The 15,221-nt window shown below is 36.4% G+C and overlaps 1 protein-coding gene across 4 annotated transcripts in view; it reads left to right on the top strand.

Annotated features, from left to right (window-relative positions):
* The window catches only part of PHKA1 (phosphorylase kinase regulatory subunit alpha 1), a 131,437-nt gene that overhangs the window by 61,657 nt on the left and 54,559 nt on the right, over window positions 1–15,221 (top strand). For all 4 annotated transcript variants that reach the window (XM_021932565.2, XM_021932563.2, XM_021932566.2 and 1 more), the window contains exons 14-16: window positions 4,119–4,253; window positions 12,483–12,592; window positions 13,567–13,711. In XM_021932565.2, the coding sequence (XP_021788257.1) occupies window positions 4,119–4,253; window positions 12,483–12,592; window positions 13,567–13,711 (390 nt within the window). The remainder of the gene's footprint in view (window positions 1–4,118; window positions 4,254–12,482; window positions 12,593–13,566; window positions 13,712–15,221) is intronic.

Here is a 15,221-nt window from a genome sequence, read left to right as displayed (position 1 = left end):
GTTACAGTCTGCATTTTCTGGTCCTATACCTGGCCTGCTAAAAAGCTATTGGGGAAAAAAAAAACACAAATGAGCAGAGTGGTGGCACTGGAAATCATGGTCTCCAGCTCAGCTAGGTTTACAGTGCCGCCTGTTCATCCTTGTTGTTATTAATAAGTCAGCATTTTCATACTTCTCAACCACTATTCCACACCTTCTCTGTTTTCAATCCCCACCTCTTTTTTCAGCCTAATTCTTGGCCTGCTGCTTCATGCCTGATAATATTCTGATCTTTGTCAGTGTCTCAGCCCTCCCCACCCCTACAGTCTTACCTATCCTTGCCTCATTTTCTGCAATCTCAGAAAAAGGGTTTCTTCTCCTATTCAAGGACAAGTCTTCCTTCTGATGTTTGATCATTATCTTTTTCCCCGGCCTTCTCTAGAAACTTGCTCTTTCCTGGAATCCTCAAACTCTCCCGTTCTGTTGGTTCTATTTTGTTTAGTCTACTGACATGTTCATCTCCCTCTAGTTACACTATATAGCTTCTTTCTTTCTCATCCAAACTTCTACTTTTTTATATTCCCTTTATTCTGCAGTATTTTATAGTCTGGCTTACTACTATGAAAACAATCTTGCTTAAATTACCAGTGACCTTTGTATTGCCAAATTTGGTAGGTACTTTTTAATCTGCATCTTACTGGAGTATTTAATCTGTATCCCATGTCTTCTACGATGCCATACTCTCTTGAATCTCCTTCAACCTAGATTAAGCACATTTCTGTCTCATTCTGGTCTTCCTCTTCTTCTTTGCCCCCTAACTATTGGTATTTCTGAGAATTCTGTCCTTAGCCCACTGCTCTTGCTTCTCTAAATATTTATTTCTGTTCCTCAGCCTCCTCCTATTCCAACCTTTTCCCTTTTCCCTCTTTCCACTTTCTTTCTTCTTCCCTCACTCCCAGAAGATGATCTCACCTCCTATTACCATACAGAAAATATAAGTCATGATGTAAGAACTCCTCCACTTCACCCCAGGCTTTTCTTCATTTGCCCATGTCTTTTATGTTGGCATTTTCCAAGGTTATATTCTAAGTCCGCTTCTCCTCTTCTCTATATATTCTCCTTGACCCATCTCATCTCTTTCTATGCTAATGAGTTCTGAATCTGTATCAGCTTCCTTTAAGATAGCCTCACTTGGGTGTCTCACTTGCACTGTAAATTTATTCAACATGTCTAAAATTATTCAGCTACACCCTCCTAGTACTACATCACCCATACCTGCTTTTCCTCCTATATGCCTGTGTCATTAAATGACATACCATCCTCCCAGTTATAGAAATAAATACCTAGGGAATACTTGATATCTTCCTCTCTCTCATCTCCTACATTCAACAGTTAACAAGTTCTGGCTGCTTTATTTCCTAAATAATTCTGAGATCGATCCAGTTTTCTCCAGTACCAATATCTTGATCCTAATGGAGGTAATCACCATCTCTTCCTTACATTACTGTAGTAACTTTTTTTTTTTTTTTTTTGAGATGGAGTCTCACTCTGTCAGCTAGGCTGGAGTGCAGTGGCACGATCTTGGCTCACTGCAACCTCTGCCTCCCGGGTTCAAGTGATTCTCCTGCCTCAGCCTCTGGAGCAGCTGGGATTACAGGCACGCACCTCCACACCTGGCTAGTTTTTTTATTTTTGGTGGAAACGGGGTTTCACCATGTTGGCCAGGCTGGTCTCGAACTTCTGACCTCAGGTGATCCACCCACTTCGACCTCCCAAAGTGCTGAGATTACAGGCGTGAGCCACAGTGCCTGGCCCTATAGTAGCTTTTTAGCTGGTCGGTCTATCTTCACTACAGTCTGTCAGTTTCTTCTCTATCAATCTGAATGTACTATTTTTAAGGTACAGGTATTAATATGGTATTCCTCTGCTTATACCTCAAGAAGGGCTTCCCATTGGCAGTCTCCTTAATATGACTTATAAGGCCCTTTAGATCTAGCCCCTGACCCCATCTCCAGCTTCATTTTTCATCGTCGCCCCTTTATACTACATGTTCCTGTTATAAAGGGCCTTTTATAATTCCTAGCTCTGCCTTGTTTTCTGTTCCCTTGAGCCTTTGCCCATGCTATTTCTTCTGTCTGGAACAATTTCTTCCTTATTTTTACCATATCCTGTTGCAGGTTAACTTCTATTCAGGCCTCTAGCAGGACTCTATAGCCATCTCATTTTTTCCATGTAGGGATCATGTCCTTAACATATGGCAGTGCCTAGCACATAAGAGGCAATAAATACGAATTTTCTAAATATTTTATAAAACAAAAAAATTAGTTGCTTGGGTTGAAGGCACTCCTGGGGCCCCAGAGTATTGTTCACTTGACTGTCCTTCAGTCCCCTGTACTCTTTACAACCAATTTCCCTGAAGAATCCTGAGGCTCAGTAGAAAGCAGTTTGGAAAGCATGGCCCAAAGATGAAATACAAAATCCTTCAAGTGATGCACATGCCCTTCATGATGCTCTAACCCCTGTCTATCTTTGCAGATCCATTTCTTTTGCCACTATGCAAGGTATACTATGCTATAGCAATATTGAAGTGTATATGGTTCTTCCCACCTCCCTATATGCAGCCATGCTTCTTTTCAACTCTGTGCTTGATAAGTTCATTCTGGACTCTCTTCCTAGAATGGCTATACCCTTCCTAATCCCTTGTTTCTCCTAGCTAACTTATTCATTCTTTCAAACTCAGTGTAGGCATCAACTCTTTTCGGAAGCTTTTCCTGATACCCCACCTCCCAACCCCACACTACCTAGCTGTCACTCCTGGATGATCTCATAAAGTTTTGTGCACTTATCTCTATTTACCTAGCAGGTCATTTTACAATCCATGTGTATGCCACTTCTGTTACACTGGGAGCTCCTTGAGGGAAAGACTAATTTATCCATTTCTATATCCCTAGTGACTAGCATAGTACCTCATCCATTGAGGTACTTAATAAATGTTTACTAATGAATGAATGGATTGCCATATGCTTTTTCCTGAACTGTCCTTAGCCCCTTATCGTTCTTCCTCTGCACATTTTTCCCTGAAGAATCTCTTTTATTTTCATTTTTTCAGTTACAAGTAATCAAGATGGTATTATGTCCAGGGGACTCTGTGATCGACATATCCTGCTATCCTGGCCCAGACAACAGCAGCCCATTAGCATGAGGTTTCCAAGATAGAAAAATATATAAAGGATAATGGCAAAGGAAGGCAAAGTAGCACTTTGTTAACTAAGACTTTACTTCAAAAACTCAATGTAGAAAATAATGGTAAGCTAGAATGAACCAAGCAGTGCATTCTTTTTCCTGTGAACAATCCATCACATCTCCCAGCACTAGAGGAGCAGTAGAGGGCACATTTGCCACTGGTGCTTAGTGTCAAGACAGCTAAAGCCTCAGTTGGATTACTGGCCCCCAGCCGGGTATCTGTTTCATAGAGGGAAAGTGAAAAGAAGAATCAGGAAGCTGGCCTAGCCTCGTCTCTTGTAGCTGGGCTTCCTACTTCAGTGACAGGAGTATAAGAGGAAGAAAAGGGAGTTGTCCAGGCTTGGTAGGCTCTGAATCTAGAGAAGTATCATCCCCATCTCTCCCCAGCACCCCCTACCTGCCGCCTAAAAAACATACAATTCTATATGTTGATGGCTCAAATTGTTATCCCCAATTCACCATGCCTTCTATCATTCTCTAGCTATAGGCAACTCCTGTCATTAGGATGTTCTTTATTACCCCCACATACCTGGCTCTGACCTTAGGTTTACTGATATGAAAGAACTCGGGGAGTCAGTTTTTACCAAAGCTCTACCAAACCTCATGATGGATTTTTCCCCCATTTAAACATGGAATCTTAGATATAAAAAGAGTGTGGTATTCTCTAGGAGCTAAAAAGCAAAAATTAATGCTCTAGTCTTGAGATCTTTTCCTTTTCGTTTTAGATAATATTAAGTATTTAACATGACACTTATTTTATCAAAGTCCCTCAATAACTGTTCATTTCCTCCCATTTCCTTTTTTTCTCTTCAAAAGAAATTATATAACTTGAGAGATTTTTAAGTTGCTATTGAAATAAAATTTTCTGGTGACCTCATCTTCTTTGTCTCCTATAGTCTCCATTCTAGCTGAAACAGAAGAAATCAAGGCCATTTTGAAGGACAAGGGAATTGACGTGGAGACCATTGCTGAGGTATACCCCATCAGAGTACAACCAGCTCGTATTCTCAGCCACATTTATTCCAGCCTAGGTAAGGAGATTGACCAGGCTGCTAGAATCAAAGCATTATTCAATACAGGCTGGCTTCCATCCTTTTTAATTCTTCATGATTGTGTGTTGCTTTATTAAGCTGGAGCTGAGAAGGAATTTAGAGTCTCTAGAATCCTAGTTTCTTACCTTCTCTATTCTGAGCAGGCCTGATAATTTTAGGTGTGTTTTTTGAACCCTTTGGGTACATAAGGCATGACTATTATCAGCCAATATTGTGTCTTTATTCCAAGTGTGTGCTTAAATAACATGTTCTCTCCTTTCTTGGAACCTATACCTCTTTTTCAAATACTTGCTTATTTTATATGGAATGATAGCCAAGGAACTTGTTTTTAGGTCTTTCATAGTTTGTCATTTAATGAACTAGTTCATAATATAAAAGATTCCTTAATATAATACTTTTAATTAGTACTTATTTTTAATTAGTACTTATTTTTTAATTAATTCACATATTAAACTTAGTGATAGACTTTTGCATTAAACAAATTACTATATTGTTATCTAAAAGAAATTCTAAACTACTCTTGTGGAAGACTGAATAATGACTCCCCAAAGATATCCAAGTCCTAATTCCTGGAACCTATAAGCCTTACCTTATATGGCAAAACGGACTTATTTGAGATAGGGAGATTATCCTGGATTACCCAGGTGGTCCCTAAATATAATCACAAGTGTCCTTATAAAAGGGAGTCAGAGGAAGACCAGACTATAAAAGTAGGAGATGTGACAACAGAAGCAAGAGATTAAAGTAATAAGGCTGTGAGCCAAGGAATTCCCACATCATCTAGAAGCTGGAAGAGGCAAGGAATGGATTCTTCCCTGGAGCCTCCAGAAGGAATCAACCCTGCTGACACTTTGATTTTGATTTTAGTCCCATAATACTCATTTTGGACTCATGATGCCAAGAACTATAGAAGTATAAATTTGTGTTGTTTAAGCCACCAAGTTTGTGGTAATTTGTTACAGAACCAATAGAAAAGTAATACAATCTTAAACTACAAGGGAGTAGATTTGTAAAAGATTGGCTCTTAGATAGTGGATTGCCTCTTCCAAACCCAGAAGTTAGTTTGTATATGTGCATGTGTGTGTGTGTCTGTGTGTGTGTACTTTTTTATCATCACCCAAGAATGGTATGTTTGTAATTAGAGTTAAGGCAAGTAAGGCAAGTATTCCCAGCTGAAAACCAGCCTCCTTCCCTTTTCACTGGCACTTAACTCCAGTCACTTAATTTCTTTGTCTAAATTGAGAGGGAGTCAACCAAGGAGGAAAGGACCAAGAGTTAGAGCTGACTTTTGTCTGTCTCTAGGAACATATATTTAATGCCAACAAGGCTTGAACTCCTTGCATTCCAGAGCTATTAACATTGCATCTGGCTTTAGGAGTATATGGATTTCTTTCTTCCATCCTAACTATGATGTAGGAATGTCCCTTTCCTAAAAATTCAAATATAACATGGTTAGAATTTTCTAAAGAAACTTTGCTTTAAAAAGATAATGAAAAACTAAAATAGATACACATAGAAATTAACAAATTTATTGAATATGTCTCAGATCCTAATAAATTTCTAAAATCTAGCCACGAATTAGCTTGAATATTATAAAATACTCCTGGTTCCCTCTATTTACTCAACCCTAACTGAGGTAAATACCAAGTCAAGGTTCTGAAACTTCTGAGGCTGATTTGGGTGGATGCTTTGCTAGGTGGGATGCATACCTCACCCCTTCCCAGAGCCTGCTTCCTGTTTTTATTTTTTGGCCATTCCCTGTAGCCCCAGACCTATAATGCACTTCTAGTCTCTAGATACTAGTCCACTAGCACTAAATCCCTTGAGGTAAGGAAGGTATTTCCCTATTTAGCCAATATCTTACCCACCTGAGTACTAGTTGATCTTGCAGTCACCTTCTTTGTAACTCTTAGAAGTCTCTACAATTCTGGGTTTACGCAAGTCCTGTTGGTGACTTTGACCTGATTCTCTGGCTCTCACTCAAAAGTTAATAGGTTAATTTTACCCATTGCTTCATTGCATCTATTATTCTAAATTGGCATATCTTACTGGGAAACAAGTAACTTCTAAGCTCTGGGCCATCATTTCTGGAATCTGCCTGCCTCACATCAGGTCTCTCCAACAAACAGAAGCAATCTCCTGACTATTTACTTTTTCAAAACCTAGACTCCATCTTGGGCCTCTTACTAAGTTCTTGTTTTCTAGCCAAAGGAAATAAAAACTAAATGAATGATCAAACATTCCAGGGACTCAAGTGACAAGTGGACATTTATCTTCCTGATATGTTCTTTCATTTGCTTCATTCATTCATAAGCATTTATTGCTCACTTATTATGTACCAGGCACTGGGCTAGATGCTATGGAAGACATAGCCATGCAGCTAAATAATCACAGTACAATCTTATAAATGCTACGACCATGGTGTTACATATGAAATACAGAAGAAAGGGGATAGATTTGCCTGGGGAAATCAGGCAAAGCGTGGAAGGGAAGTCAGGAAAAGCGTGATAGATGAGGCAACATTTAATGACTTATCAGTCAGATGAGTGACTATTCAAAATTCTATTATTGCAACAGTTTCACAATAACTAAATTGCCCTAAGGATACATCAAATGACAACCATAATTCCCATGAAGGAAAAGGAATATTTCTTTACTGGGTGTATTTGTTTATATATGTTAGCTAAATGGAGTTCTCTCACCTCACATCCTCAGTATTTCATAGTCAGTTCTAAAACATCTTTTTTATTTTTTTAAATTATGAGATTAATCAACTTTGTAAAAGTAAGAATTTAAATATTAAGTTCAAATCTTTTTATAATGCTAATTCTTTTCTAATCTCTTAGTGCATATAGATACATTTTAATAGTTATCTTTAACATGCCTATATTCACTTGTGTTCTGTTTGTTTTCACTTCTTCTGTCATGATGCATTTCCACATATCGAAATAGCTATATAGTATTTCATCAAATTAAAGTAATTATTCCCTTATTATTAGCTGAATTGTTTCGAGAATTTTTATCCTTCTATAAATGCCTTTGTATAGACCACTGTTTTCTTAATTGTATATTCTCAGTAAAGGGATTCTGGATAAGGTTGTGAACAGGTTTTTAGCTCTTGTTACATGTTGCCAGATTATTATTTACAAAGACGAACTAATTTATAGTGACATAACTAAGATATAAAATATGCCTTTCTTTTTTATTATCCCACTAACATTGGAGTTTTATTTATTTTTGTTAGATAAGTAGGTTTTAATATGTATAAATTATTTTAATTTTCTATCTTTAATTCCCAGTGACCTCCACATTTTTCTATTTTTGCTTTACCTCTTTTTTTTGAAACTATGTGTCTACAATTGCTTGCTTATCTAATAGGGTCTGCACATTTCTGTATATATTTATCAATTATTTGTATTTTATGGTAAGCTTTTATCAGTGAGATTTATATATATTTCCTAGTCTGTTACTTTCTTTTAGATAATTATTTCTTGCCTTTGTGCAAATCTTTAAATATTAGATACATCCATTTTATCAGATATATTTTTCAGTCCTTCAAGAATTATGACTTTGTCTCCTAGTTCTATCTGAATAGGTATGCTATTCTGGTTCTTTCCAAATTTCATAAGTTATAAGTTATCTGATTACAAATTGGTATGTACGCATTGACTGCAGGGAACTGGAAAACAGAGACAAGCACAAAGGAAAAAGATCACAATCACCTGTAATTCCACCACTCAGAGGAAGCCACCTTTTATTTTGGCATATTTGTTTCCAATCATTTTAAATAAAATAAGTACAAACATGTTTTTAGAAAAATGATGTCATTAAGAATGGATTTTGCATTCTGTTTTTCTTGAAACATAACAATAGATGATAAACTCTGTTACATTTTGGTAAGTAGCCACCTACAATCCAATTTGATAGCTGTATTAATGTAATTTCTTCAAAAGTTATTTTCATAAATAGCCTTTTTCTGTTAATTTTGCAAATCGTCTACTTAGATTCTTTTGCCATTTTTCTACTGGATACTTGTTGATTTCTTACTGATTTTCCTGAGGTATTTTTAAATATATTAGGGATACTGACACTTTCTCTTCCACCTTCCACATGTTATTGCAATATTTTGCTATTTTATTATTTGCCCTTTAATTTTGTGCTGCTTTTCATGTATAGAAGTTTTATATTTTATATAGTAAAATTTTCTCTTTTTTTGGATTCTTTCCTTGCTGTTAAACTTAGAAAGATAGACCCATCCCTAGGTCAAATACATTTTCACTGCATTTTCTTTGTTATTTATGGTTACAATTTTACATTTAAGTCTTAGGCTACAATATTAATTTTAGTTTGTCCTATGAGGTAAAAACCTGACTTTTTGCCAAATAACCAATTGTTCCAGCACTACTGATTGAATAGTTCATATATACGTTGTTTTGAAATTCCATCTTTATCATTTACTGTACATGCATATGCTAACTCACATGTGTGTGGATACTTTTAATCTTATTTTTTGGTGCTGCTGATCACTGTTTCTTCTTTCCTAGTACTATATTTTTTAAGTTATCATAGTTTCAACCTCACCAATGATTGTGAAAACGTAAGATAAAAGAATAGTGCTATATAATTTTTTGCCCATCAATTTTACAAAAGTTGAGTGCCAATATCCAGTGCTGATGAATATATGGAGATGTGGACACTCTCAGCATCCTGGTAGTGTAAATTAGAGGCAGGTAGGCATTACCTATAAAAAAATGTAATGCACATGTCTTTGACCAACAACCTTAGTTCTAGAAATCTACCCTTTTCTTTTTCTTTTTCTCCCCCTGAGATGGAGCCTCACTCTTGTTGCCCAGGCTGGAGTGCAGTGGAGTGATCTCGGCTCACTGCAACATCCGCCTCCCAAGTTCAAGTGATTTTCCTGCCTCAGCCTTCCAAGTAGCTGGGATTACAGGTGCCCGCCACCATGCCTGGCTAACTTTTGTATTTTTAGTAGAGACGGGGTTTTACCATGTTGGCCAGGCTGGTCTCGAACTCCTGACCTCGTGATCCGCCCACCTTGGCCTCCCTCCCAAAGTGCTGGGATTACAGGCGTGAGCCACTGCAACCAGCCTAGAATCTATCCTGTATAACACTCGTACAAGTACACAAGGATATATATTCAAGGATGTTCACTACGTTATAATTTGTGGTGGCAAAACAACAATTAGAAGCACTGTAATGTGTATAAACAAGAATGGTAGAATTATGTATATTGTATCATAGCTAAAAAGAAAAGGTAGACTTTCAGCTTCCAGCTGTGATGAAATAGCTTGTATTGGGCTATCATACTAAGAATAACTGGAATGGCTAGATTTTAAAAATGAAGGTGAGTGAAGGCTTCAGAGAGTAATTACAACAGCCAGAACTTGAGAAACTAAAACCTTGGACAGAAGAGACACTCAAAGAATAAACTCGCTATTCTCTGTGCAGCTTACCTTTGAGGTGTTTGCCGATTCTTAAGTTTTGCTTGCGTGAAGTAAGGGGCCAAGAAACTAAGCAGAAAGTCTCACTGTTTTACGGAGACAAAAATTGCATTTCAGGACCTTCCTATATGGAAGGGATTGTGATAAACACCTTGTGCTTTCAATAGAAACCCCTAAAGAGTGGACTATACCTTAGGAGTAAGGAAAAGCCATAAATAGACAAGTTCTTAGAAAGCCTCAAACACAAATCCTAAAACAGTCTTCTCAATTCCTGATTGGGCTAAGAAGATTTACTTATACTGTATCTGCCTGCTAAAATAAACTGAATCTTCTCTGGAGGGAAATAATATCATCCAGAGCCTCTACAATTCTTTATACACTGTATTCAGCATTGAAAAAATATAACAAGACATGAGTTAGAAAACCATGACTTGTTATTAATTGGTAAATTAATAAAATTAATAAAAGACAAAAGAAAAAATAATCAAAACAGACACACAGACTTCTATTCAACATAGCATTTTTTTTTTTTTTTTTTGAGACAAGGTCTGACTGTATTGCCCAGGCTGGTCACAAACTCTTGTGCTCAGGGGATCCTCCCACCTTAGTCTCTGGGACAACAGGTACACACCATCACAGTCGGCCAGCACTGGAAGTTCTAGCCAGAGCAGTTAGACAAGAAAAAGAAATACAAGACATCCAAATTCACAAAGAAAAATTAAAATGATCTCCATTCACAGATGACATGGTTTTATTAAAACAAAACAAAACAAAACAAAAAAACCTGTGAGAACTAATAAACAAATTCAGCAAACTTGTAGGATACAGAATCAGCACACAAAAGTCAGTTGCATTTTTATACACTAAAAATGAATGATTTGACAAGGAATTTAAGAAAACAGTTCTATTTATAATAGCATCAAAAAGAATAAAATACTTCAGAATAGGCTTAACCAAGGAGGTGAAAGACTTGTACACTGAAAATGGAAAAACATTGCTAAAAGAAATAGAGAAGATACAAATAAATGGAAAGACATGCTGTCTTTGTGGGTTAGAAGACATAATATTGTTAAGATGCCAGTACAACCCAAAGCTATCAACAGATTCTATGCAAGCTCTATCAAGAGCCCAAATGATGATTTTTGAAAAATAGAAAAATTTGTTCTAAAATTTATATGGAATCTCAAGGGACCCTGAATAGCCAAGATGAGGATGTGGAGACATGAAGACTCTTGTGTACTGTGGATGGGAATGCAAAATGGGTCAGCCCCTATGGAAAACAGTATGGCTGTCCCTCAAACAAATTAAACATAGTATTACTATATGATCCAGCAATTACACTTCTGAGTATATATCCAAAAGAAGTGAAAATAGGAACTTGAACAGACATTTTCTTTTTCTTTTTTCTTTTTTTATTATACTTTAAGTTCTAGGGTACATGTGCACAACGTGCAGGTTTGTTACATATGTATACATGTGCCATGTTGGTGTGCTGCACCCATTAACTCGTCATTTACATTAGGTATATCTCTTAATGCTATCCCACCCCCACCCTAAGATAGGACCCGGTGTGTGATGATCCCTTTCCTGTGTCCAAGTGATCTCATTTGAACAGACATTTTCTACATCAATGTGCAGCATTGCCCACAATAGCCAAAAAGTGGAAACAACCTAAATGTCCATCAATGAATGGATAAACACTATGCAATGTATACACAAAATGTATACCCAAAATGGAATATTATTAAGCCTTTAAAAGGAAGGAAATTCTGACATATGCTACACATAGATGAACCTCGAAGACTATGCTAAATGAAATAAGCTAGTTACAAAAGGAAAAATATTGTATTATTCCATTTATATGAGATACCAAATTCATAGAGATACAAAGTAGAACGGTGGTTGCCAGAGGCTGGGAAGCAAGGCACATGAAAAGTTACTGTTCAATGAATAGAGTTTCAGTTTGGGAAGATGAAAGAGTTCTGGAGATAGTTGGTGGTGATGTTTGCACAATGATGTAAATGTCCTTAATGCCACTGAACTTAAGGTTGTTAAAATAGTAAATGGTAAATTTTATGTTGTATATATTTTACAGTATTAAATAGAAACAAAAAGGAAGGAATAGTGGAAAAACCTGGTTGTGACATCAATCTCAGGTAAAATGTGTGCTTTACAGAGTGAACCCTGGAATATGACCAAGGCTTTGACAATTCTCTGGTGCAGCAACACTAAAACTGACATACTTGATAAGTATAACACTTAGGTAAAGCAAATGAAAAAAATTAAATTCCCAAGAAAAATGTGTTCTAGTCAAAAAATAAAAAAGTAATAGTCCTGTCAGTACTGACATGAAAGCATATTTAGTATGTGTTTTGGGGGAAAAAGTTTTAGAACAATATAAACTGTTATCCTATGATATAAAAGAAAAATATGTGTGTGAATAAACTATTTTCTCATCATAAGAGGTATTGATTTTATAACTCCCTTTTGGAAGACGAAAAGAAATTCAGCTACGTTTAACATAGACATCAGTTATAGGATGGATTCCAGTTTCAGAATGCTAAACTGTAAAAAGAAGACAACTTAAATTCAAGCAAATATAGTGGATGTGTGTATGTCTATATGTATATACATGCATTGTGTATGTATATGTATATGTGTGTGTATGTATATATATATGTAAAAATGTTTGCTGATTTGATTTGTGCTCTAGAAATATCTTTACCATTTCTCAATTCTGTATCAGGATGCAACAATAGAATGAAACTCAGTGGACGACCCTACAGACACATGGGAGTGCTTGGAACTTCAAAACTCTATGACATTCGGAAAACTATCTTTACTTTCACTCCACAGGTGGGTGAAATAGCTTGAATGTGCATTGAGATGAATGGAAATAAAAGAAAAACATTGGAGAAGTAAAGCATTTACTGGAGTGGGATAAGTGTCAAAGAGTTCCACCAGGCCTTGCACGTAACTTACTCAGTGAATATTTATAGAGTTGAACTGAATTGAGCTTCCAGCACAGAGTTTCGCTAAGTGATTGTAACTGCCAAAAGTACCCGTGGGTATTGCAGAAACTAAGGATGTTACAAATGCTAGAGTACTTACAAAAGTAATCCTTACTTTTAAAAGTTAAAAATAAAACTGTGTGTGTCCTTTATAAACAAAATACAACCTTTTTTATTCAGCTACTGAATTATCTTTTCTTTGTTTGGAGGAAGGGCCCTTTTTACATTCATAGAAATCTTCAGTGTCCTCTTCTAAACAAAAATGTCAGTCCTCTTAGCTGTTACTAAACACGTTGTTAGCCTGATGTTTATTAGCTACATGATAATAACAAACCTGATTATCTGTGTTTATGGGGAGGAGAAACTATTTTCTGGAAAGAAAGCTTAAACTCCCCATTTGTCATCTTACATTTGAAATAGTGCAGCTGAGGTAGGAATAGACAAAAGAGTAATGGACCATAGATTCTGTTTCTGAGTTTGCCATTTGCTAGCCATATGATTTTGCTAATCTACATATCATCTCTTAGCCTAATTTTTCATCTGTTAAAAGAAGAAAAACCCTCACTGGGGGGTTATAGGATTAAATAAAATTATATACTTGAAAATACTTTGTAAACTGTAGCATACCGTAAAAATGTCGGAAATCATTATATGTGCCAGTTAACCACCAGATACCTTGGAATGTATTAGACATTAAATTTGGGGATATCATTGCCCTGTGACACCTTGGATACTCTTCTGAATATGTGAGTAGCTTAAAATATTACTTGATAATTGTGAGAGTAAATTATTCTGAGCTATTATTTTTATTTGTCTCAGTTTATAGACCAGCAACAGTTCTACCTGGCTCTGGACAACAAGATGATAGTGGAAATGCTTAGAACAGACCTCTCCTACCTCTGTAGCCGCTGGCGGATGACAGGCCAGCCCACCATCACCTTCCCCGTCTCACACAGCATGCTTGGTAAGGGCTGCATGAGGCAAGGAATGAATGTATTTTGGAAATAAGTCATAGATTTAGCCCTTCAACATCTTGGTGTTTCTAGAGAATTACTTCTTATAATTTATTCTTTCAGCGGTATTTATTGGCTCCTATTTTATGCCAAGCACTTTTCTAAGCACTGGGGACACATGGAGTGAATAAGGCAGATGAGATTTCTGTTCTCGTGGAGCTTATGCTTTAGAAGGTGAAGACAGACTATATGTAATACATAAATCAACACACAATAATTTCAGAGCTATAATTGAATAGTTTTCACATAGTTTGAGAGCTATAATTCAAAAAATGTAGCAGAGGATAACCTAAAACTTGGTTGGTGGTTACTTTAGCTAATTAGTTTCTAGGTCAATTTTCAGAAACTTTATTCATACAATTATTTTTAAAGACAATAATACTGTATCTGCATATTTCTTACTCCAGTGGTACATCAAGATTTTATAGATAATTTCCCAGGCTGCTTCTTCCAAAGCCTGTCTCACTGAAGCTGTAAAATCTAGTAGGGGAAAAAGCCAAAAGGCTTTTGGTTTATGTTTCCTCTTTTTTTTTTGACTGGATTTCCTGACATTGCTTACTTGAAACTGGGTGAAAGGTTTTATTATTCTCTCAGTTCCTGGAGGACTAGAGCCAATACTGAAGCGACTGCTTCCTTTCTGTGTTTCTCCTGTTGCTTCCAAAGGCCTGTTTGTACTGCCAAAGTACATAGAATTCCTTTTCATTAAAGAAAAATTCCTTATTGTAAATCATTCAAAATCCAGACTGTTAGGGATTTTGGTCACATCTCAAAAGTGCTTCAACATCACAGGATTTGAGGAAGTAGGGTAGTCTTTCTTCTCTTTGTCTTTCTTCATTACTTAAGACAATTAACACAAGTACCCATTTAAAAACTACTATATTTGCAGAATTGTCTTCAGAAAGTATAAGGTCTAATTGGAGACGAAAAGCTAATATGCAAGAATGATAGAAACAATTTTAAGACAATATATAAAGAATTACTAAACCATTAGATCGGTATTTTACAGAGAAGGCGATCCAGTTGACAAAGAAAATTTCTCAACTGAGGTAGGACTTAACTAGGTTTTTTGGAATGGATAGTATTCAGATGACAGGAGGGAAGAAGGAAAGGTACTGTAAGTGAGGAGGAAAATACCATGAGTGAGGCCTAGAGGCAAGAATGAACTTGACCTGTGAGAGGAGAATGAAGTGACCCACCTGAATAGAGTGGAGTTTGTGTGTTGGAGTATAATTATAAGCAAAATGGGAAAAGTAAGGTAGGGTTCGATAATGAAGACCTTGAAAATAAGCAAAGATATTTAATATAGATTTTTCTCAGAAGTCTGAAACTATCAAAAGGTTTTGAGCAAGGAGTGATATGATAAAAAGATGTTTGGGGACTATTGATGACAGTAGACATTGTAGTGAGGAGAGACTGATGTCTCCATATATGAGGTGAAGAGAAGGTACACTGGATTGGAGG

This window comes from Papio anubis, chromosome X (genome assembly GCF_008728515.1).
Source record: "Papio anubis isolate 15944 chromosome X, Panubis1.0, whole genome shotgun sequence".
Lineage (NCBI taxonomy): Eukaryota > Metazoa > Chordata > Mammalia > Primates > Cercopithecidae > Papio > Papio anubis.
The sequence above is the reverse complement of the archived record's forward strand: the minus strand, read 5'-3'. Positions and strand labels throughout refer to the sequence as shown.